Consider the following 23,766-nt stretch of genomic DNA (forward strand, 5'->3'; position numbering starts at 1 on the left):
GCCCCGGCCCGTTTCCGGCCCACACGGCGTGCTGGAGCGGTGGTGGCAGTGCGGGGCCTTCGCCGGGAGCCTGGAAGGCTTTCGGGCCGGGACGTGCAGCGCTGCGCTGGGTGAGCGGTCGGGCTGAGGGCGGCCGGGGGCCGGTGGGCGAGCCCGGGCGTGGCCGTCGGGCAGCGGCCGCCTGGGGGGGGACGTGGCGGGCTGGCACTCCGCCACGGCAGGGAGCGCCTGGTGCCGGCGGCGGGCGGGCTGAGGCGGGCGGCCCGGCCTGGGACCGGCGGGGCTGCCGGCGGTTCTCGTCTCCCCGGCAGTGACGGTGGTCAGCGGGCTGCTCACGGTGCTGCCTTTTTTTTTTTTTCTCGGAGCTGCGCCGCTACCTCAGCGAGGAGGCGAGGAGCGGCGGCGGGGCGGCTCCGGTGCTCCCTTGCGGCGGCGGGGCCCGGGAGGGGGGTCGGCCCGCGGCGCCCTGCCGCCCCCCCCGCCGCCTCCGGGCTGCCCGGGCAGCCGCCGCAGCCGCCGCAGCTCTGCGCGGGGCTTTGTCTTTCCCCCAGCCGCTGGCCGGGGCCGTGGCAGCGGGCTGGGGCAGCCGCCCCCCGCGGGCCGCAGGGGCTGCCTTGGGTCCTGCGGTAACGCTGTCTCGGGGGGTGGCTCAGGAGCCTCTTCCCGTCTCTGCGAGCGGGCAGGGGAAGGAAAAGAAAGCCAGCAGTGGAATCCCCACCCCTCGCCCCCGATTGCTGATTTCTCTAAAAAGTATTGCAAAGGGCAAGCGTTTAACTGCCGGGGAGGGTTGGGAGGCAGCAGCTCGGGTGTCTCTCTGATCCTGTGTCGTGACAGTCAGCTCCTGGGCCGGAGCAGCCGAGGGGAAGAGGCCTTTGGATTTGCTTCCCAGTGAAACGGGGCTCTCTTGCTTTTTCTTTTTACCTAGGTTCATCCGGAATTGTACGTTGACAAATAGGGGAGCGAAACTGAAGGTCAATCTAGATGTTACTTTTCCACATATGCCTTGTGCTTGTGAGTCGGACTGCTGACTCCGGAGGGATAACTTTTGTACTTGCCGAGGGCCCACGAGGCTCCCAGTGCTGCGCTGCTGCTTGGGCAACAGCCGGGAGGAATTGGTGGTCCCTCGTGGTTACGCAGCCAGGCCCGCTGGGCGCTTAAACCAGCTCATCCAGTCAGGCAATATTATTTTTCTAGATTGTAAATGAGCCTGAGGTATAAACCCACTTACATTTCTGTATGGCGGTGTACTTTGTCAGGGAGCTTAGTCATACTGACAGACCTGGCACAGAGTTCCCTTGGGACTCCAGATTTGACTGTCTCGTTGAAAGGCGCGAGAGCCTGCTTTGGAAGTCACTTGGCAAGGCACAGCTTTGCCGTGATTTTTGTACTTGAATTCTGACTGTAATGCCAGTGCCACGTGTTAGCCTTTCTCCAGCAGTTATAAAAGCAGAATGAGCGTTAAGAATCTGCTTACCTTGTAACTAAATTCAAAACAAAGTTGCGGGATGAAGTGACTGGAAGTCTTGCAAATCTGACTGGGTATTGCTGCCGTGCATGTTATCTGCCTGTCTACCGATCGTTCCTGCCTCTTGTTCTGTTGTAATTCCTTTGGGTAAGGCGTTGGGCTCTAAATGTAGTGCATCTTGACTTCCTCCTGACCCTCCAAGATGTTATCGGTCTTTGCCTTCCTCACGTTTAACAGGGTGTGGGAAGGCCAGAGAGACTGGAAGCCTTGGCTGTTCCGTGTGGAGAAGCTGTCAGCCTTCTAAGAGAGCATGTAGCCAGCAAGCGCATCGCGGTGCTTCGATACCAAGCTGATACCACAGGCCTCAATCTTTTTTTTTGTGAAAAGGGATCACAAGGAAATGTGCTGATGTTGAAGGGAGGAAGGTGGCGGGGGAAGAGGTAAGAGGCAGCTTTCAACCAATTTTAGGCTTAACTCCTGTGTTCCTGAAAATGGTTCTGGGTTTGAGGGCTTTGCTTTTGGCTTTTTGCCTTAAGCGCGTCTGCCTTTCAGGGTAACGCTTTCTTGGAAGTTGGAAACGGTCCTTCTGGGACACCAAACCAAACCCCATACCTGGGAACGCCATTTAGTGTGCTGCACCATGCGTTTTATTCCCTGTCAGTCACTTGACCCTAGACGTACACGCTTTCCTGGTTTGGCACGTTCTTACCCTGCTGGCTGAAAGATTCTGTCTTTTCATTTCCTCAGCTTGCCACAGGCCATAACACTTGTGTGTTCATAGACCGCTTTCCTTGCTCGCCGCTTTCAGATTGAGCGTCGATGCCATGGATGTAACAGGAGAGCAGCAGTAGGATGTAGAGCACAAGCCGTTTAAACAACACTTGGATAAAGCTGCCAATCGTGTGACTCCAGAAACCGACAGACACAGTGAGATGCTATTCTGCCATTCTTGGATGGATGCGCTCATAGTCTTTCCATCACTGTGTGCCTGCTGTGAGGTTCATGGGAACAAGGGACGGCTGAATCCAGAGCGCTTTAAACACCACAAACTCTTGAAGAGGGTATAGGACGGCAGTCTGTTACACTGGCAGATGAGACAAGCTCCTGTTTCTTATGCTCAGTACTTTTGCGAGGCAAGTCTTTGCCTGGTCCCTCTGAAATTGCAACAAGGACTCATGGCTGCATTTCAGGAGTAGAGCTGCTGAGTGAATAGGCTTTTCCTACTAGAAATCAAGCAGCTGTTCTGGCAAAACTTGACTTTGGTTGCATCTTTAAATCCTAGGAGGCTGACTGTCCTGGTTTCAGCTGGGATGGAGTTAATTTTCTTCTTAGGAGCTAGTAAAATGCTGTGTTTTGGCTATGATGTGGGAACAATGCTGATAACCGCACTGATGTTTTTAGTTATTGCTGGGTGATATTTTTACTAAATCAAGGACTTTTCAGTTCCTTGGGCCCTGCCAGCCAGAGGGCTGGGGGGAGGCCAGAGACTGGAAAGGGACACAGCCCGGTCAGCTGCCCTGAACCAGCCAGAGGTATTCTGTGGGACGTCATGCTTGGTATAGAAACTTGGAGGGTTAGCTGGAGGGAGATCGATGTGGGGACTGCCTGGGCATCGGTCAGCAGGTGGTAAGCAGTTGTACTGTGCATCACTTGGTGTTGGTGGGGTGTTTTTCTTTCCTTTTCCCTTCCTTTGAATTTTACCCTTTCTTCCCCACCTTTCCATCCCAATTGTTATTATTATTATTGTTATTTCTGTTGTCCTTATCTCTTTATTCTGTTATAAATTATTGTTCTTATCTCAACCCTCGAGTTTTGCATGCCTTTGTGATTGTCCTCCCTACCCCTCTGGGTGATGGGTGTGTGGGGGCAGGGGGGTGGGTGAGCAAGTGGCTGGGTGATGTTTGGTTGCTGGCTGGGATTAAACCACAACAATCTGGTTTTTGGCACCTAAGGTGGGGTATCGAAGGGTTGAGATTAACAACAGGTCTAATCAGACTGTGTTAGATTAAATTGTTTGCAGTATGCATTGTATTAAATTAATAGTAATTGGCTACAATGCTGGCTTATCTGTTTTTGAATTTGCTGCCCAATGTTTAAATCTTTAAATCCTGGTAGGCTGACAAATGGGACAAGGTGGTTAGAGGAAAGAGCTTCTCTCCAGGGAAGGCTCCACTGACTTGAGCTTTAAGCCTAAACTATCATCTTACTATCTTTACTTTGTGTGTGTTAATGCATACCTGATAAATACATTTCAGTTAATTTATCAGTTAGTTACAAGTTGGCTATACATAAACCTCTCCTCTGCTTTTTTAATGTGTTGTGTTATGACTTAATGTTGTACTTCAATACAAACCGGGAACGATTCTGGTAGTGTTGCAATCTAATGGTAATAATGCATCGTCTTTTCTTGTCTGTGAACAGAAGGGAATCAAGCCGACTGTCGCAGTTCTGCCAGGCAGGGTGGACACCTGAACAGCTTTGGTCTCAATGCCCAAGCCTGGGCCCAGCCCAAGAAACGACTGGCTCCTTCAGTAATTTGGCCATAAGGTATTAACTGGTTGTGTGGGAAGGCGCCTAAACAATACTGTCTGTTCTTTGCTTCGGTATGTCTGGTCTGTAATGGATTCTTAAACATTGGGTGTTGAAGGAGGCTTGGAGAGGCTGTGCTGGTCCCTGGCCAGCAGTCCGTGCCCTGTGGCAGGGGCTGGGGTCTGCGGGCGAGCAGAGCCACGGTGTGCAGGGGCACAGCCCGGCCCCCGCTGAGTCACTCTGCTGGCTGCTCCGGGGAGGCTGCTTTGAGCAGCGCTTTTGCTTTTGTATTCCTCTTGCTGAGAGGCAATGTTATACTTTTGTTCTCATGAGATTTTGTCACGTTAGCTTTAGGCCCATTTCCCACTTATTAATTAAACCTGGTCTGCGGAGGACTGGAGCTGCCCTTCTCCCACCCCTGCTGTGATGTCACGTGCAGATTTTGTATTTGAAGTCTCAGCTCTGTCATCCAAATTTTGAATTAAGATACTCAGCAGACTAAAGACCAGGGCTGACCCCTGTTCAAATACCTGTCTTGTTTGACAGTCAACCGTCGAGAACTGGGCTCCAAGTGCAGTATTTTATGAACCCACTCAAGCCACCCGCCTTATGGTAATTACAGCATGACAGTATTTCCCTTGTTTGCTTATAGGAAAGTTTCATGGAATAGGGTTATGGGTCCTGAAAAGGTTAGGATACAGCCCATCCCCTGCTTCCCTCTTCTTCACTGATCCAGTTATTCTCTTAAAGGAATTAGAATGGTATGCCACTACTGGCTCTTGGGGGGGGAATGAATGGCGACTGTTTTCTAGTGCTGTGTTACTTTTCAGGTGTTTGTACATCTGTTTTGGTGTCCCATTCACCTACCCCGTGGTTCATCCTAGTATCTTTTCATGTTGAGTTGAGGCTGACTGATGTGTCCCTCACTGCTGCTCCTTTTGCTATAGGAGCAGGCAGATAGGGCAAGTAAGAAGCAGCGGTAAAAGTGCTGAGCAGAGGATTTGGTTTTCCCTTTCCCAGCCATCCCTTTGGCTTGCTTTGTGACTTACTCCCTGCCCCTTTATTACCTCTTCTTTAAGAAAAGATAGGTATTTACCTCACTGCCATAACGTGAGTTTTAATGAACCCACAGCTGAACAAAGCAGAACAGACCTAGCACAGATAGTTCTGTCATTCATTGGCGTGTTTTAGGCAGGTAAAAGGAGAGGAGGTTTACCGTGGAGACCTTTCTTCCCTAGTTGTTCAGCCTCTGACACCACCACCTATGCATCGCCTGCCTCAGTCCTACATTTCTTCTCAGGGTTGTGCAGATTATCAAGGCATATAGGTTGTGTGACGTCTTGATTTTTGAGCCTTGCTTCTTTGGGAGAGATGCCCTTGTCTGCACTAGGGGTGAGGCATGTGTCACTGTAAACCTGCACCAAGAGCTGGACGCTTGGCCATCCTAACATGAGGTGTCTTGAAATAGATCTGCATCAGTCATGGCAGTCTATACATGTCCAAGATATTAGGAAGAACTATAAGAAAGCAAATGCAGCGTAGTAGTGTACTCTGCACGTACACACCACACCTGTGGTGTTCTAAAGCAGCCTTCTGCTTTCAGCCTCCCAGGCAACGTTACTTGTACAGGACTGTGCCTTTTTGTGATGGTTCGCAGGCTCATTCAGTCTCTTACTGAGCCCTTCTTTTATGGATGGGTGCTTTTTCTATCGTAGGTGATGATCAGGGCTTGTATGTAAATCTAGGGGCTGGAGTTTGACAGGTAATCTCAGTGGAGCAACAGTAGTGGGTAACAGGTAAACTGAAGCCTGGAAAAGGCAAGAGCATGCCTGCAATTTCAGGCAGTGAGGGTTGTAAAGAGGCTGTGTAAGGACACTGGTGATGACTAATATATTGTCTAATCCTCTCTAGATACAGACTTGTGTGGTTTACAGCACAAAATAGTGTGTCAGCACAGGATACAGATGCGTTTCCACAAGTCATGACGAAACAAGCTGGCTTGCCTTTACAATTCTTTTATCAAAGCATTTCCAGTTCCCATTTTGAGGTTAGAGGCTAATGATAAGTATCACTTCAGGAACACTACATAGTGCTCAGCAAAAATGATACTCAATTGAAAAACAAAACAAACAAAAAAAACCTGTTGCAGCTCATGACGTGTCCAAACCTCAGCACAGCACCTGAGGGACCATCAGCACTCAGACTCTCATGGAGAGGAAGGCAAAATGGCCGTTTATTGAAAGACACAGGCACTTATATACTAGTAGCAGAGCCAGCCCCTTCGTGGGCAGTTTTCTACTTAGTTCCTACGTTTCCGTCACAACATGTGATCTTCCACATCGCCACATCCCTATGCTACTACAAAAACCCACACCCGTGAAAGAGTGTCTATTTTGGCTTGAGAGTATTAAGTAACCTGGGATAACAGCTGAAAACACTTTGTGTATGCCAAAGTAACAGGAATTTTTGTTGCCAGTTTGGATTTGGGGAATATACAGAACTGAGGATCAGTCCTCAGTTCAGAACTTCGATGCTAACTTGCCTGGGGGACCCTCCTATACTTTTTTTGTATTTAATCAGTGAAAACTGCTGGCTGGGAATTGATTTGGAGAATCATACCCAGAAACACCTTTCTCTGAAAGGCAGCAGTAGCAGCAGTTCAGTAGAAAGGATAAACAGCTGGATGGTTTGATCCCAAGCATGCTTATAGGTGTCTTCTGACACTGAATATCGGTCTAAGACCCAGATTACTAGAAATGCTGTCCTTCCAGGCTTTAATAATAATCTAAACATTTCTATAGGTATTCTATTAATTAGGATACATAGGGGTGTTTATTGACCATTGAGAAATAAGTCCATTGTTTATCAATATTGCTGTGTTGTTGGCCACTTGAGCTTGCTAGAATTTGCCACTTTTAGTTTGAGGGCAGAACTCTGTGGTTCTTATGCCTATTCCAAGAATTCACAAGGGAGAATAAAAGGCTGTGTGTTGTTTTGGGGTAGGGTTTTTTTATTTGGTTTGGTGGTCTTTTTTGGTTGTGATTTGTTTTGTTTTTTAAAGCAGAAACCACATCAGACACACTGTCGTATCTTAGTCTTAGTCACCTCCTCATTTGCTGGCTAGTTCTGTGCAAACATGCTGCGTTAAAATGACAGTCTCTCTCGGTCTGCCGTTACGGAGCCGAGGCAGTTAGAGCTGTGATTCCAAAGAGAGCCTATGTCCTTTATTTCATTTGTTTCCTATTAGCTGTAGCATAGTCACTGGACAGCACTGAAGGATGCTTTACTAAATATCCTGTCCTATTTTTATTTACCTGATCGCCTTAACGACACAGAAACCATTAGGAACAGCCTTCAGCAATAAGTATTTAGACCCTGTTCAGAGCTTTGAGCACAGCCATGTGAGTTATCCGCTCTGTTTCTCTGTGCTGCTTCAAATTTAAGTTTTTAGAGTAAATGTGGAGTGCGATCAAGTACATTTTGGAGCAATCTGCAGGCACTGCTTTTAGAGCCCGTGACAAACTGCAAATGTGAAATAATGCCTCCTGCGCCGCTCATCTGCATGGGAAGCTGTGGGAGCAGCACTAAGCGAGGGTTGAGGGCAGGAGGCTTGAGGCTTCTACTTCTTGCCTACAAGTAACAAGCCTGGCCCCAACCAGGGACTGGGTCTCTGTGGAGGAGTTTTCCCTGCCTGCCGTGTCCAGTTCCTGTAGCCTCTGGGGAAGGACAGCTTCTGCAGCTCCCTCTGTGCTGACGCTGCAGGCAGCAGCTGAACCAGCCGCGGCCTGGAGCCTATAAAGAGGATCGGAGAAGCGTACTGAGTTTTCCGATGTCCCATCCCAAGCTAGGTGCTCCCTTGTTTTCGGGCCAAGGGCTCTGAGGATCTGTGCTGAACTCTTTACAGTTTATTGAGTCTCCTGTGACCAAATGTGCTGATGACCCCGCTTCATCAAGACGAAGGATGACTGATGCTAACTAGTCATGTCCAGTGGAAGCCTGTGGGAGTTAACATGGGCATAGAGAGTTCTTTAATCCAATACTTGGTGGCACGAACTGCTTTAATTTTGACTTAAATGAGACCAGGCACTTGGTATGCAAACTGTAGAGGCGTTCTGCTTACAAGCAAAGCATTTGGTGTTTTCGCTTTTTAAAGAAACTCAACAGGCAGTATAAATAAAGTAAGCAAGCTGAATTGTAAAAAAAAAAAAAATAAAAAAAATAAATCAGTGAAGCTATCAAAGAACTATGTGTACCCTCTAGAAGTTCAGCTAGCGAACGTACCAATGGGTGAGATTTGTCCATTTTTCTTGGTGGAAAAATTTCTGCCCTGTGAGCCCTGAGGATGGCTCTGATAGCAGGGAGAGGCAGTTTCTGCCACTGTGCAGAAGGGTGATGCTTCTGCTTTCCTGGCTGGGTTTGGTAGTGCTGTCAGTGGTGATTGTGTGGCTCTACCAAGATCAGTCATTTGAAATGTTGCCACTTGTTACGTATAATTGGTGGCTCTGGTCTGGTGGGAAGCTAGATCTGCCCTTCACGCCGTGTGACAGGCTATCAAGACCATGTGTCAGACTGGTTATGCCTTTACTGGTGGCTGTAGACAGAAAATCAGAGGGCAAGAGCTGCTCCTCACATTCACTCTTTCCACCTTTTTGCAGGCTCTGTGAGAGAGCACCTAGATGTGTTTGAAACATCTGGGAATGAAGCAGACATGGCTTTGCCACCTCCGTCAGGATCTCGGAAGGGGAAAATAGCAAGAGAAGTTACCAAAGCCCCAGCAGAATTGGGACAGGGGAGATGGGAGCTCCCAATAGGGTTGGACATTTGGGAATTGTGTGCCAGACAAGTACAGAATAAATGCTGCATGTGAAGCAAAGACACCATAAGGTAAGGAGTGAGTGAAGGGCGTGTTTGTATGGGAAAGAGCAGTCTGAAGGCACGAAAGGAAAAATGGTTGAACACAAGGATAAAATAAATGAAAGCATAAAGCAAAAGCAATAAAACAAAAGTAGTAGGTAATGTTTATTTGGAGGGGAGTGTGTGTGTGTAAACCCCAAGCATTAGGAATAGCCTGCAATTTCCAGAAAAAAACACCCTCAAAAAGGGCAGGCCGAGGGGAGAAAAAAAGAGAGACTGTGGTCTAGGAGAAACACCTAAGAACAGGCAAAGAACCTGGAAAGGGCATGAGGTTTAGCGAAACTTTGAGTTGCCACTAGCAGCAGGGATGTCCACTGCTAGCCTGTACAAATGTGTGATCATATATATGTATAAAATAATATATAAATGATTATTAAAAAAACCATGATCACATAGTAGTGACATGGCCTCTCCTCTTTCTCCTTTTGGTCCCTGTGCTCCCCTAATACATCTGCCTAGTCTAGGCTCTGGTCTTGCCCCATCGCCAGGGTGATTGTGCTGTGGCCAGGCTGAAGGATCCTTAGTTTCTATTGTGCTTGTGGTGGTTCAGTGTGGTACAAATAATGGATATAAGCTGATTATTAATGTAAGCTATGTTGTCATAGGGACGCTGAGGAAACTGACTTATAAAGCAAAGGTTTTCAAAGAAAATATTTACCAAAGAGCGTTCTCTGTTGATGTGTTCCATACCTTGGAAATGGAGAATGACTGTTAAAGAAAAACTTGAGTAAAGCAAGAATAAAAGAAAAACATGTGCCAGGTGCACACTATTGCCAAACAAAGAACTTCAAACTTGATGACAAAGCTGTATCTAAGCTTGCATGATGAAATGTGAAGCTGGATAAACGCAGCTTGGGTTTCATTTATTGTTTAATGTCTACTCTGTCCAGCATCATAAAGATCTTAAAGCTGAGCCAAGTTTTGTGAGACCATGGGTGAGTTATAGTTTCTGATGGAAACCATGCAAAAAAGGATGGGCTTTCATGCCAAAGCAGACAAAAGTTATGGTTTTGACTGTGTTATGCTTCAAGTTTGGGAGTCTACGCTCAAAGTAAAATACAACTGGGAGACTTCTGGCCAACAGAAGAAAAAGTTAACTGGAGCCGCTGCTTGGTTGCTTACTGCTTTGTTTTTGGGTTAGGTTTTTTTGTTGTTGTTGTTGTTGTGACAGTCTGTAGTCTGCCTTTGTGGTTTTTTTTTTTTATTTACCGCGTTGTCATAAATGAAAATGGAATACAGATTCTGTTCTGCCTTTTGTTTCCTTGTTAACAAACGTCTGGAGACCCAGGCTTCTATAATAACTAAGCCTTAGCAAGTAAGTCTTGCTCTACAGTGTCTCTTGGGAATGGTTATATTACGACTGGCTCTGCTCTAGAGGAGGAAGTCATCTCAGCTTGTGTTTTCCCGTTGCAGATGTTGTCCTGGAGAAGGCCATGTGTAAGTGCATTCTGAAGCTATTGAAGAGCCATATTGAAGCGATGTTGAAAGAATTTCATACTGCAGATGGATCTTGGAAACAACTAAAGGAAAACCTTCAGGTGGTGTGGCAGAGGAATCCTCAGGAACTGGGCGTGTTTGTTCCAACACCAGACTTTGTGGATGTTGAAAAGATTAAAGTCAAGTTCGTGACCATGGAGAAAATGTATTCACCTGAAAAGAAAGTCATGCTGCTGCTGAGAGTTTGCAAATTGATTTATGCTGTTATCGAGAATAACTCAGGTATGGTGCTTCTTGTGGTTCAGGTTCACTGTTTTTCTAAACCTGGGGTTCTGTTTTGGTGGAGGAAATCAGACCACCTGATTCTGCAGATGTGTCTCCTTCTCCTGGAGCTCTTGTAGCATCCTTGCCCTTTTGAGAGGCCTTCTTCCTCTCTTCTTCCTTCCTAATACCTGTGTATCTGGCAGCACATCTTACAAATTCAGTGTGAAGCACCTTAAAAAAAATAAAAACCAATCACCAGCTTTGCTTAACAGTAGGCTTTTGAAGTTGGCTGTCAGAAAGGCTGTCCTGTAAGCCTAGAACTTGACACTGGTTCTAAATCAGTGTTTTCCTGGAAATTGTAATAAAGGATACACCCAGTATTTAGCTATAGTAATTCTGCAGTGTGTATGCAGTATGATAGCTGCGAGGGCTCTGTGTTAATGGCTGGAGGAAAGCAGCCCCTGATCCAGTATTTTTGGCTTGCTGTGCCTCTGAATGTTCTCATTTGGACACTTTCTTTGTGTTTTTGCAAGAGAAACAACATCTATTTCTACGCTGTAGCAAGAGTCCAAAAATGACCTTGAAAGATAGATGGTTAAATGAAACCACAGACCAGTTAAGACCTGCTTGATTAGGCAGTGGCACAATTAAAAAGCTGTGCTGGACAGCATGAATTCATAGGTGCAGCTCTGTTGCCTGACATCTTATCATACACTGCCGTGGTAGGTCACGAGCTAAGGTGAAGCAATGCCGGTGGTAGTGGGAGATTTTTTTTCCCTAAGCATAAGCTGCTGCAGGTGGCTGGCAGTTTGCTTTCGAGCACTGAATCTGCAGCTGGGCCCTGCGCCGATCAGGATGCTTGCTTGCTTTTGAGATTTGAGGTGAATGGTGAAAGCTTGTGGCTGTAAAAGACCCCCAGGCACTTTGGCAAGATTTGGGCAGGAGCGTAGACCTGGCTTATTTCTGTGCAAAATCCTGCATTTTAAAATGGGTATAGGAATCTTTGGCCAAAGTGCTGTAAACTTTTTTTTTTTTTCCCCATACTGTATTATCACATTGAGTAAGGTATTTCCAACATGCAAAAGAAAAATACTGAGAGGCTGCTGGTGAACAGTTGTACTGAGGGGCTTGGGCTAAGATGCAGCAAATGGTCCTTGGGTTGTCTTGCTTTTGTTGCATGAAGTTTTAAAACATGACATCAAGCCAGCACCTGTTTCTGGTGCCTGCTTTGTCCTGCAGTCTCAGCCAGATAATAGTGTAATACCTGGAGGGTATGCCTTAGCTGGTCTGACTTTCAATATCAGCCCTTCAGTCCGCTGGAGTTTCACCACAGTTTAAATTGGCTCCCGATCTTGATGTTTCAAGTGACCATCACACCACTTCTGCAATGAGCACAGTTTGGCCAGACCCAGAGATCTAGCCACATAGCGTTTTCTAAAGAGAAAGTTTAAATTCAATAAAAGTAAAAGGAACACAGACAGACCTAGGTACAGCAGAGCCTCTGTGTGTTAACTTGCGTGCTGCCATTACCAATGATGCTTCACCAGCTAGTTGGGAATTACATGGGGCTTTGCTCACTGGTGTTTCTAACCATGCTCTGTCGAGGAGATGTGCAGAGTTTTCATGTAAAATCTAGTACGCTTTTATATGCAGGCTTCTCTGCTGGGTTTCAGACTCGGAAACTGGTACTTGTGGCTGGATCCTTCCAGAAAGGGGATGTCGTCCCTGCATGTATAAAGAAAATGCCCATTGTCTCTTAGCCACTGACAGAAGTGCGGGTGAAGGTCAGGCCAGACTGGCATGGCTGACTTTTGTGAGTTCACCAGTTGAGCTGATGCCAAGGTGAGCCCAGTCTTTAAATTCCCTTGCGTGCCTCAAGGTCTGCATCATCCAATTTGTGCTCGTTAGAAATACAGGATGAAACTGGATGCTGCCCACCAAGTGTCAGATGATGTTCTCTTTGCTGCACATCTGTAATGAGAGGCTCTAGAGTAATACAAACGTACTGGTCAGTAAAGGCAGCAAAATAACGCTTTCCTTTCAAACACCGAAACTGGTAAAAGGGTGTGATTTGTCTATCGCTGCCTGCGTTCTTTTCGAGCCAGGGAGGCTGTATGGGGCTGATGACTTCTTGCCCGTGTTGACATATGTGCTAGCCCAGGGTGATATGCTGGAGCTGTATACTGAAACTGAATACATGATGGAATTGCTGGATCCATCTTTGCTGCATGGAGAAGATAATCAACTTATTTTTATTACAGCTGAGTGGTGGGCTGGGGAAGGGGGATTCTTCCTCACCTCGTTTGAGTAGAAACCTTTTTGACGGAGTCCTATAGTCAACGATGTCGGTAGTGTAACAAGAGAACCTCGTAATTATTTCCACCTTAAAATAAGAGAAGGCTGGTTAGCTTGCAGAGTTACAGGCCCAAGTGACCTGGGAATCTACTGACGTACATAATACCTTAGGAAGGAGTTTGTTGTTTTCAGCCAAGAAGGAGGAGGCATCATGTCTTAGCAAGCAAACGTACGCTGTGCAGGTGCCAAATGTGGTTATCCTTCTGTGCCTGAAAAAGTCCTGAGAGTATGTATGGGTCTGCAGCGTTCAATTGAGTGGTGAGACCCGGAATGGGACCCGGGTTAGGTGCTTTGTAAAAACTTCTGGGGGAATTCTCTGCCCCTCTGGGGAAAGTGCTTTGGAGAATGTTGTCCCCCTTAATGATCCTTGCTTATGCCCAATACTTGCTTCTCACAGAGTATTTTTATGAGGCCTAGGAATATGTTTCTTAAGGCGCTCTTGAACGATGGCTGAAGTCTGCTAGATAGGCAAGGAAATCTCCCTCCTTTGTTTTCACAGTGGTGGTTTTAACAAAGAGGTATTCTGCAAGCCCTTGGTGGGCCCCAGAACTTATCAGTTTATGAGGAAGTTTCAAAGGTTCTTGTGACCAAGCTCAGCTGTGAGTTTTAAGTATATGTGTATATGTCCCATTTCTGCTATCTCTTGGGTTGCTGAAATTGCTGTATCCTTTTACATGCCGATATGCATGACAGAACTGTGCCAGGTTTCCTCCAGTTCAGTACTAGTCCGTTCCCTGCTTTGTGTGCAGGGTGCATTGTTCAGGAATCTTAGGACAGAAAATACTTGAGATGTGAAGCTAGAGATCATTAACACACTTGAAAGGCAGAAGTATTTACTGGACTGTTAAGTTGTGTTGTTTTTAGTGTAGCAAAAGTTGTTATCTATTGGCTGGCCCTGTCTGTGGCAACTAGCTAAACTATATGGTGCAGGAAAAATTGTTCAGTGCTTTGGGGTTGTGCGGTTCAAATGTAAATGTATTGTCCAGTTTGTCTGGTGGGTCTTGCGTGTCTTCCATGTATTGAACTTGTTGCAGAGCTGAAAGCGGAGAGAATGCTGTCGGTAATACAGAAAACACTACTGTGAGCATAGACTGCATCTCTGAATGACTCCACAAATAGACCTGCCTCTTAATCGAACACTCCCACTCAAATAGTTTACTTAAAGAGCAAGAGAAATAAATGACAGCCTGTCTTTTGTTTCTCCTGGTTGCTGAGGACTGTTGCCTCCTGTTGAGACTCCTTTTCCTTTGTGACCTGCAGCTCCTTTTGTACATCAGCATCTCTGTTGTGGCTGTAATTTGTTCTCCACTCATGTAATAAAGGTGAAGTCTGGAGAGCTGTACACGTTGCCTCCTGAACACAAGAGGAGGACAACTAACAGAACAATACCTTCAGTTGATGATTTTCAGGTAGAGCTTTGGGCTGAAAAGAAAAAAAAAAACACCAGGGTATGGTTGTTTTGTTGGAAATCTCCATTTGAGAAGTATGATTCATAATGATTTCCGTGGGGCCACGAGTGGTGTGAAGCAGTGCTGAGAAGATGTCTGGCAAATTTGCCTCTGTTTCAAAGTCTTTCCACTTCATAACAGAGTGTGGTTATGATGGTATAAAGGAAACACTAAATAATGGAGCTTTCCCACAGTCCTTTGTATTTAAGTCGTGCAGAGCAAGGACAGACCAAATCTTATTTTAGATTCAGCTTCTTTGTATGCTTTGCTGTTAAAAAGAACAAACCCAGATTTCCAGTGGTATAAATCGGCACAGCTCCCCAGTAGCGATTGGTGGCTTACCATGAGTAATAGAGAGGAGACTTGGGAGAAAAGCTTGCCTACAATTTTAAAGTTTAAGCAAGGAGTAGAGTTCTATACTGTAGATGTCTTCATGTTTGGGGTTTGTTTTGTGGGGTTTTTTCTCCCCCCTCCCATTTCTTATTGCTCTTTCAGAGTAGGGCAGTAACTCCAAGTGAAGAATAACAAAACAGTCGGGATTACTTCATCTTTTAAAACCAGATCTGTATGCCTTTCATATAGGAAGATTGTTACATAGATAGGTATGCTGTTGTCTGTCCAGATGCATCAGTTTGCAGACTGAAGCAAGGAGGATGATGGAATCGAGAAGAAAGGATTTACTCCTTTGTGTCCGGTTGTTTACAGTTCATACCACAGTGCAAAGTTGCTGGAGAGGCTAATGACAACAGTCAGTAAGTTATGATGTAGCTAAGAGCTTGAGAAATGAAGGTATGGGGTCATCAGGAGGTAATTAAACCTTTCAGTTGCGGCTCCTTCTGCTTTATCAGTGTCCATGCAAACAACCACAGCACATGACTGAACAGGAAGGAGCTGGGAAAAGCAGCAGGCTCCCACAATTTGCCTCTCTTAGGAAGAGAAGAGCTGATGAACAGAAATTCCAAACTATGGCCAGTGCACAAAGCTAGTCCATCTTACTGGGATCCATTTTATATTCTGCTTACCTGTAGTTAGGTGTCACATTCAAGTAGCTTGAGTCTTTGTTCTTTCTAGCAAAATATTACACTTAATAGGAAAATTAATCACCTTTCTATTTCTGCTGGATGACTAAATGACAGAAGATTTTTTTCAGCAGGATCTTGTATTCAGTTTCACCTTCTCTTCCTCAGCAACTGAACTTCAGCCAAGCTACCTGTACAGCTGGACGCTGTGCTGCATGCTGGAAGATGCAGGGGAGCACGGGAAGAGCTGGCACCAGGTGTGTCCAGGGCTGCTCCTTTTGTTGACTCTTTCAAAGAGAGCCTCAAATCAGTAAGATCGCTCCACTTCCAGGCTATGCTTGGCACGAAATCAAGCACTTTGCTGCCTGCCCAGAATGCCAGTTTTCCATCTTCTTTCTCCACATCTGCAGTCCTGAAATGACGCACCTTCCCTACAATGTATGTGTAACACAGCTTCAGCTCAACTCGTCTTTCCCACGTTGAACCAGGATGTGGTCACCGCACGTCTGTGGTGCTGTTTCACAGCCTTACCACCAGCTTTTGGGTCCTGGAAAGGCCTTCATCCTCATCCTCCCTCCCTCAAAAGGATGGAAAAGCAAAAAATCTGGTATTTTGATGATGATGAAATACAACTTGCTGATACTGCATAAAGAATTCTGATACTTAGTATATGAGTTACAGGCATTTGCACAAACCTCAGCCTCTTCTTGAAGCAATCCTGTCCATCTAGAAGCGTCGAAAAACAGGTCTTCTGTGTGTTAACTATGTTAGAAATTGAAACTGTAGTGTGCTTTGTCTTATTTAGAGCTGATTTGATTTTATTTATTTTTTTATTTATTTCTTCACACCGGCTAACAAAAATGGATTGGTTCTGCTCAGTCCTAATGGTTTAAAAGCTGTTGCAAAGTTCCAGTGTTTCAGTCTGCAAGCTATGAAAAGTTTATTAAAAACCCAGAGTGCTCTTTGGAACTGAAGTCATATGAGCATTCTTCTCAGTCTTAGCTTTTAACAGCTTGTTCTTAGGAAACGTAAATTTTTACTATTGTGATTTAGCATGCTTAATTTATTCAGCATACAAACATAAGTACCAGCTCAGTAAATAAACAGGTCTTTCTTACTGTCATTTTTTCCATCTCCTTTCATTTTGCTGCTTTTAGTTTGTAATTGCAGTTAATTTCTTTGCAAAAAAACACGTGACGGCAGGCTGCTTTGCTCATGTGTCCCAAGTGTTTTGTGGTTGGGTGGTTTTTTTTCCGGTTGCTTTCTATTTTACTTTTTAAATAATTTTTGAAAGGTAGAACTGCGTTTCCTTGTAGGGCTTGTTTAGAATTCATCTATGTTATCAGTTGTGCCCATGTGTGAATTTCAACAGAGAAAAAAGATCCAGCTTTTGCTTCATGATCATACGGATTTACTTCAGTGTTGCAGAGTAAATTTTGTTTCTGCCTCCGTCTAAGCCTGTTACATGAAATTTGGTTACATCAGGCTCAGACACCAAATTGCCATCGGTTAACGTGATGAAAATGTCCTGCATGAAAATGGATTGCCTTTTGCATGCTGCAGCATAGAGAGTATGAACGGTTTATCGTGCAGCAACCTGTGGATCAACACCTTTGTGTGCTGCTGCCAGAGGGTTGGGTTTTTTTCTTTTTCTTTCTGACTAACATATTGCGTGAAGCTTCTCTTCTATAGTATTGACCCAGCAGTTGCAGCATCATCTCTTGAGCATGCTGCCTCTGATGTTTATTTTGCTTCACAGCATTTAGTTTCCTAGTAAGGCCAAACACCAAGTCCCGTTAATACCACTGGTATTTTCAATGGGGCTTTAAGACTGTTATCTGTTCATTCGTAGTTGCAGCGTTAGAATGTGAGCCAAGGAAAGGAGGATGTCAGCTTATGAATTTCTGTTATGCCTGCCACAGTCTTACCACCAACAGCAATTCACAAGGTGGCTGTAATGTACAGGAATCACTGGTGTGTGTTTCACAACCAGAATATAGAGAGGCTTGCTGTTTGTTGCTGAGCTTTCTGTTTTCAGAGGATGAGGTTTGGAGGTTTTGTTTCTGATGTCTGTTTTCTCATTCTACAGAACTACCTTTGTGTTGCATTCCAGGAACTTAACAGTGGATGTACAGGAAAGACCTTACTAGTAAGACCCTGTATCACTACCGCAGATGTATGTCAGCTTTGTGCTGAAGAGTTTAAAGTGGACAATCCAGAAGAATATAGCCTGTTTCTTTTTGTTGATGACACCCGGCAGCAACTGACAGAAGATACCTACCCTCAGAAGATTAAGACAGAGTTGCACAGCCGCCTACCACCCCAGGTCTTTCGCTTTGTCTACAAGCGCATTAACAGTGATCCATATGGTGCCATTTTTCAAAACAATGATGAGTCAGCTTCTTAAAACCAGCAACTCCTTTAATTTCTGTTCCTTGTTAACTCTTGAAAACATCTTTGTTGGCTGCCTGCCTTAGGAGCTAAAACAAGTCTTAAACCATAAATACCTAGTTAAACATGCACATTGCATACAAAACCCTGTGTAAACCGTGCGTATGGCCAGTTATACAGACTGTTCCACCAGCGTGTTTGAGCCAACAGCCCATGAGGCTGAATTTCTTGTACCACAGACTTCTTGTACCACTGTACCACAGACTTGAAGCATATTATACTGTGGCCCTTTGCAGGTCTCTTGCTGTAGTGTGCAAAATACATTTTCTTGCACTCACCTTATAGCCGAATGTCATTTTGATTCAAGTATATGTACGCTAAGACAAGTATTTCAGTAAACCGGCTGGTGTGAGCTCAGTTTCACCAGCATGAGTTCGACAAGACTGTCCGATGCAGCACATCAGTTAACTCATCATTACTTGCATGATTGCATCCTTTCCTAATTTTTTTTAATTAGAGATTCGCCATGTTTTTACGCGTGTGTGTGTGTATTTGTTCCTTCCAGTTGGTTTTTTTCCCTTCTTTTGGGCGGTTTGGTAAGGTGGGCACAGAATGAGAGTCTTTGTGGGGACCCAGGAAATGAAGTGTTTAACAGTAAAGCTTAAAGCGTTTGCTGTACGGAAGGTTTCTCTGTACCCACCGCATCAGTTGCTTATTTAGCAGTGCCTGATGTTTATAAGTGTGCCCTGCGGAAGTCTGCATATTCATTAATGAGGTACAGTAGCTCGGCTCTGTGTAGAAAGGAGAGGAACTATGAAGAACACACACCCATCCCTGCCTTTGTTTTTTATTTTTCCTTAAACGTCCAGTGTTGCCAGGGCCTTTGCTTTCTCTTGCCACATTGGCAAAGCTTCCCAGGCTCTATTCCCCCATAGTCACAAAGAGTCTTCAGTAATTGCTGGGATGGTGAGTGAGTTTTGGGCTTCTAGCCCTCCATTCCTTCAGTCGTGAATTCCACTCAGTTAAAAACTCACGAGAATTGCTTAAAACTTGCATTTGGAAGTCATGCCTCAAACAATGAATTTGTGGAGATCCATTTACTTATTTACGCCAACCAAGAAAAAACCGTAATACTGCATCAAAATGAAACTTGGTGGCTGCTGAATCACTGAGTAATAGCGTAGAATCGCTGCTTAAGCCTTTACCACAATCATTGCAATGTTTGTTTGTAGACTGCTTGGGTTTTTGTAAAGTCATGTGGCTGCATGTGGTGCATTATTCCCAAGGTGCTCCTTACTGCTCTGATGCTCTGTATGTTCGCAGTACTGGGTAAAGCGGAAGGCTCTGTGGCTGGGGAAGAGTGGCATGGACATGTTACTGCTCTCTCTGTTGCACCAGAATTTCAATGGCTGGGTTTGGCTGCTAAATTGATGGAACTACTGGGAGAAATTTCAGAAAAGTGAGTACCATGCTTATCTTTAATCTTCTAAAAGTAATCTTTCAACTGACATGGCTTAGGTATTTGATTTGCATGAAAGAGACCCAGAATTTTGCTTTAAGTAGTGTTCTGATTCGCTGAGGATTCCCTGTAATTGGAGAACAAGACTGAAAACATCGTGTGGCAGTGTAAGATCTCAGGATTTCTATGAAAGCTAACTTGCCAGAATGAGTAGGATGTAGCCTGAGTTCCAATAGAGATACTGTATAAAAAAAGGTCCTTGTCTTGACAGCAAGAGAGTTTCATGGAATGTCAACACTTTCCTGTAGGGCCTCCAGCATGCTTGTTCAGTAATCATGGGCTTTTTGCAATTCCTGCAGGCATCCTTGGAACCAGTTCTGTATGGTAGACAGTACCTTAGCTTACTTCCTTTGTCATGCTTGGCTGCTTGTACCTGCTGAAAATTGAATTGAGCATCAAATGAACCCACAGGGAAATGTCCTGAACTCATGGTGGCAGGGCAACCCCATTGTAATTGGTAAAATGGGAAAATTGTACATTTTGAAGCATTTGCCTTGTGACGAGAAGGGCTGCCTTGTGCTAGGCAGCTAAACTTTGTGACACGTTCCGCCACTGCCCCCTGCCACACATGTTGAAGGAGGCAGTCCCTAAGCCAATGCAACCAAAAATGTGGATTTTTAGATTTTTTTTTTTAAAAAAAAGATTTCTTACGTGTATATGAGACCTGTGTGAGTGCTTAGCTTGCCCTGTTCTTTCTGTTCTTAATTCTGAACCCACGGGCTGGTATAAAAGAATGGTTATGTGACAAAAATAGAATAAAATCTGAGCTTATACCAGATTTGTCCCTTGGGAAAGGACTGCATCTGTCACTGCAGTGTGAAAGGTGTTTGATTAGCGTATGACATTGTCAGACCTGCTCTTGGTAGGATTACAAGTTACGGGTTATTTAGCAATACATTCACCTGCTATTCCTTACTGTGGCAGTTTTTTGGGGTTTATGTTTCCAAAGAAAGGGTGGATTTTTCGTCGATCTCTTTGTGAGAGTATCAGATCGGGTTGCAGTAAATACGTATAAGCAGCTTGGCTACCATGTGTACCGGACAGTATCAGAGCGCTACTCTGCTAGCAGTGGAAAGCCAGATGAAGATGCTTATGGTAAGTGGTTGTTGTGCCTTAAGTTGAACAGAAAGGTTCTTGTGTTGAGGGTTCCTGGGCCTGTTTGTGTGGTTTTTTTAACATGAAACAAGTTCAGATAGTTGTTGATGAATGGGATTCTGTATACTGCTTTAGATAGCTTTTCCTAGTGAAGAAGTACATCAGTTATGAAACTTGATTGGAGGAAACGGAATGAAGCTGTGTCAGGGGAAGTTCAGGTTGGATGTTAGGAAAAATCCACTGAAAGGGCGTTCGGTCAGGGCACCAAACCTGTCCAAGAGCTCAGGGAGCATCTGGATGATGCTTTTGGTCATATGGTTTAGTTTCAGGTAGTCCCGTGAGGAGCATGGAGTTGGACTTGATGATCGTTATAGGTCACTTGCCACTCAAGATATTCTAGGAAATCTTCTTGAAAAATGATCTTAATGTAATAGAGAATTCACTTAATGTGGCTTTGTGCAATGACTGTCTTTTATAATAGCATTTTTTTTTTTTTTGCTGTAGATATGAGGAAAGCTCTTTCCAGAGATACAGAGTAGAAATCAATTATACCTCTGCCTCATCCTGCGGGACCAGAAGACATTGAGTAACTGTAAACTGTGATTCTCAGACAACCTAGTAAGTGTCAGTTTCCTTCTCCCCAAAGCCCCCAAGAACTTACAGATGAGAAATATGAGGCTCAATGTTTTTCCCTGTGAAATACCAAAAAGCAATATTGAGAAGCTTACCACACTGCTTCTGTCGATATTGGCTGCATATTCGTGCTCTTACCCTATTCTTCTTCCTTTTGAACTGTGACACTTTGGAGACTATTAAAATGGAATTGCTTCCTGTATGGTGTTGTCATGATTTTCCTTCTCGGCCACAAAAGTCCCCTCACTTTGTCACTCTCACGGAGCCCTGCTCTGAAACTGAAAATGTCTGGCCACTGCTCCCACACAGAAGATGCCAGGAACGAGTTCTGTTGCTGGCTCTCTCCTTCCCTTTGCAGCCCTATAACTGCTGTGACGAAACCTGGGCTCTGTTCTTTCTGAGCCGCAAAACCAGAAATTGGGTACGTTTAAAATATACTCTCCAGAACTCAGAGGTCTCTGTTTCTCCATGACTTTTACTTACTTCATTCCCTAATTTAATTCTTGGATCCATCTGTCCCCTCACAGTCTGTCTGGACGTCATGGATGCTGTTACTTGGAGGCATTGACCAGGCACTTAGTTCCAACACAGGTTTCTGTCACTGTTTTCCCTGAAATTTCTTGTAGTGCAGAGGAGTGAAGGCAGAGGGTTGATTAGCATTGATAATATGCAGCTGTGGCCTTGCCTCCAAGGCAGTGGGTTGATGGCCTGATGGACGTGGATGATGTGCAGCTGTAGCTCGTTTCCACTAAGTAGTTAAATAGCCCTGAGGAGCGTGGGAGAGGGGGTTAGATGGAGGGGGAGTGGTGTGGTCTGACCTCTGGAGGAAGGAGAAACAGCAGGGACAGTAGAATCTGACTGACAGGACATACAGCAAGATAAGGAACGGATAGTGGTGATGTGGAACTTTGTTATTCACGAAAGTCAAGTAGGAAAAAAACCCCTAGTCTCAGAATAGAGATTCTTGCTAACATAAGATAGACTAATCAGTACCTATTGTTTAAATGATGTGTCTTAGAAGATAACCAATCGGTGTAGTTCACGCTTAAGATTTAACCGATGAGTGATTGCCTAGTATGTAACGCTTAGCTTAAAGAACCAATCTGTTTAAAGTGCGCAGCTTCTGAAAACATTTATAAACTCGTGATTGTGTACAATAAATTGACATCTTGCTTGCATCAAGCTACGTCCTGTCTCTTCATTCGCTGCAAATTGGTGGACAGTAGAATCTGAGTGACAGTAAAAGCCTTGTTGCAGCCTGATAGCTTGCTTGTGCTGCAACAGTGGATGCCCCGTGTGATGCTGACTGAGTTGGGCTCCAGCTACAACAACTGGTGCCCAGTGTAGCTGAGACAAGTGGGAGAACCTGCACCCCATAACAGACACGGTGAGAGGTGAGCTATTGCAACTAATCGATATGGGTGTATTGCAGTATTTGTTGTCTGTCTTAACTCAAATCACAACTGAAGAGGACATGTATTACTTGTGCTCATAACAATCTCCAGGCAGGGTTTTTTCTTTTATTAAACAGTCCTGGGCATGCAGGCTTTTGCTACTATTCTAGTTTTGCCATTCTCCTTAAGGAGAAGGGGGCACAGTTTGAGTTTTCCTTCATGTAGGTGTCAGGGAGGTACAGCTCTGAGCTTAGTGCTGGCCGCTGCTAGCAGACGCTTTCAAGTGATCCGAGTGCAGCTCTGGCTACCCAAAGCTGGACAGGGTTAGAAAATGGTGATACAGAGTTTTGGTTGTAAACTTGACCAGCCTGTCTTAAAGAGCAGGCATGTTCTTTGTTTGCAAGCACTGTTTAGTCCCACCTAGGCTTCCCAAAAGTTTGAAGGGCCTTGGTCACACACAATGAACGGGTTGCCTGTGCATATTTGCTTTTTAAGGAGCATGCTGTGGTTGTATTTTCTCTGTTTGGCTCTGCATTTGGGAAATAATGTAACAGTTACAGCTCAACTGAAGGAGCGCGATACCTGATGTGGCACAGAAGGAAGCGTGTTTTACTAATTTTTTTGGTGTGTGTCAGTTTGACCCCAAAATGACATTGTGTCAAAGCTTGCAGCCAGGTTCCGCTGTAGATATTGACTTGGGGTATGAGTGACTCAGGTGTGCTTTAGGAGAGCTCTGTTGGTGTAGGTGTGCTGAGCAGTTGTTCTGCTGTGTGTGCAGCTGTTTTGGCTTGGCTTCCAGGTGTGAGCATGCAAAAGAAAACTTGCACCTGTGGTCAGCCTTGCTGTAAAATCAGAACGGTTTCTGCTGCTGCCTGGATATCTGAGAGCCTCCTGAACGTTTCAGGCAGGCAAGAGTTGTGCTCCAGTACGTACGTCTGAGAGTCCACAGCTCTGCGGTTCCCTAGAGGGGCACTACAGGTAAGGTTGTAAGATCCCAGAGCTCGTTGCAAGTTACACTAACGGAGTTTCTTTGGGTATATATTTGGATACATGTGCCAGCTGAAAAGGTATTGTTTGCTTTCCTGCTCAGTAAGCACAGGTCACTTGGGTGGTCATGTACACTTGTCATTTACTGAGGAAATTTCCACCCATTGGATGGAAAGGGAAACAGTTCAGAGGCACTGTTTAGGGTTTGGGGTGTTTTTGTTTGTTGCAAAACCTGGAGTTTTAGCATTTTGTTCTGTATTGTCTGTTAAAGAAAATGTATTTTGAATTAAGAAATGTAAAGTGCTGAAGCAGCTAA

General features: G+C 45.1%; 1 protein-coding gene and 1 long non-coding RNA gene across 5 annotated transcripts in view; both read left to right on the forward strand.

Annotated features, from left to right (window-relative positions):
* The window catches only part of LOC130145895 (ras and Rab interactor 2-like), a 21,426-nt gene extending 155 nt beyond the window's left edge, over window positions 1-21,271 (forward strand). The window contains exons 1-9 of one of the 2 annotated variants that reach the window (XR_008820721.1): window positions 1-110; window positions 926-971; window positions 1,703-1,905; window positions 2,213-2,392; window positions 3,887-4,012; window positions 8,650-8,878; window positions 10,322-10,627; window positions 17,521-17,757; window positions 19,146-21,271. The exon at window positions 1-110 is cut by the window's left edge and continues 155 nt beyond it. Coding sequence is in view for 1 of the 2 variants with exons in the window: in XM_056331426.1 (XP_056187401.1) it covers window positions 10,342-10,627; window positions 15,600-15,688; window positions 17,521-17,757; window positions 19,146-19,253 (720 nt within the window). In the remaining variant the exon portion in view is untranslated. The other variant, XM_056331426.1, reaches the window with a different exon arrangement.
* A 1,054-nt stretch (window positions 21,272-22,325) lies between these two features.
* LOC130145896 (uncharacterized) overlaps window positions 22,326-23,766 on the forward strand; it is a 60,260-nt gene continuing 58,819 nt past the window's right edge. For all 3 annotated transcript variants that reach the window (XR_008820722.1, XR_008820723.1, XR_008820724.1), the window contains exon 1: window positions 22,326-22,463. This is a non-coding gene — a long non-coding RNA (uncharacterized LOC130145896). The remainder of the gene's footprint in view (window positions 22,464-23,766) is intronic.

This window comes from Falco biarmicus, chromosome 3 (assembly GCF_023638135.1).
Source record: "Falco biarmicus isolate bFalBia1 chromosome 3, bFalBia1.pri, whole genome shotgun sequence".
Taxonomy (NCBI): domain Eukaryota; kingdom Metazoa; phylum Chordata; class Aves; order Falconiformes; family Falconidae; genus Falco; species Falco biarmicus.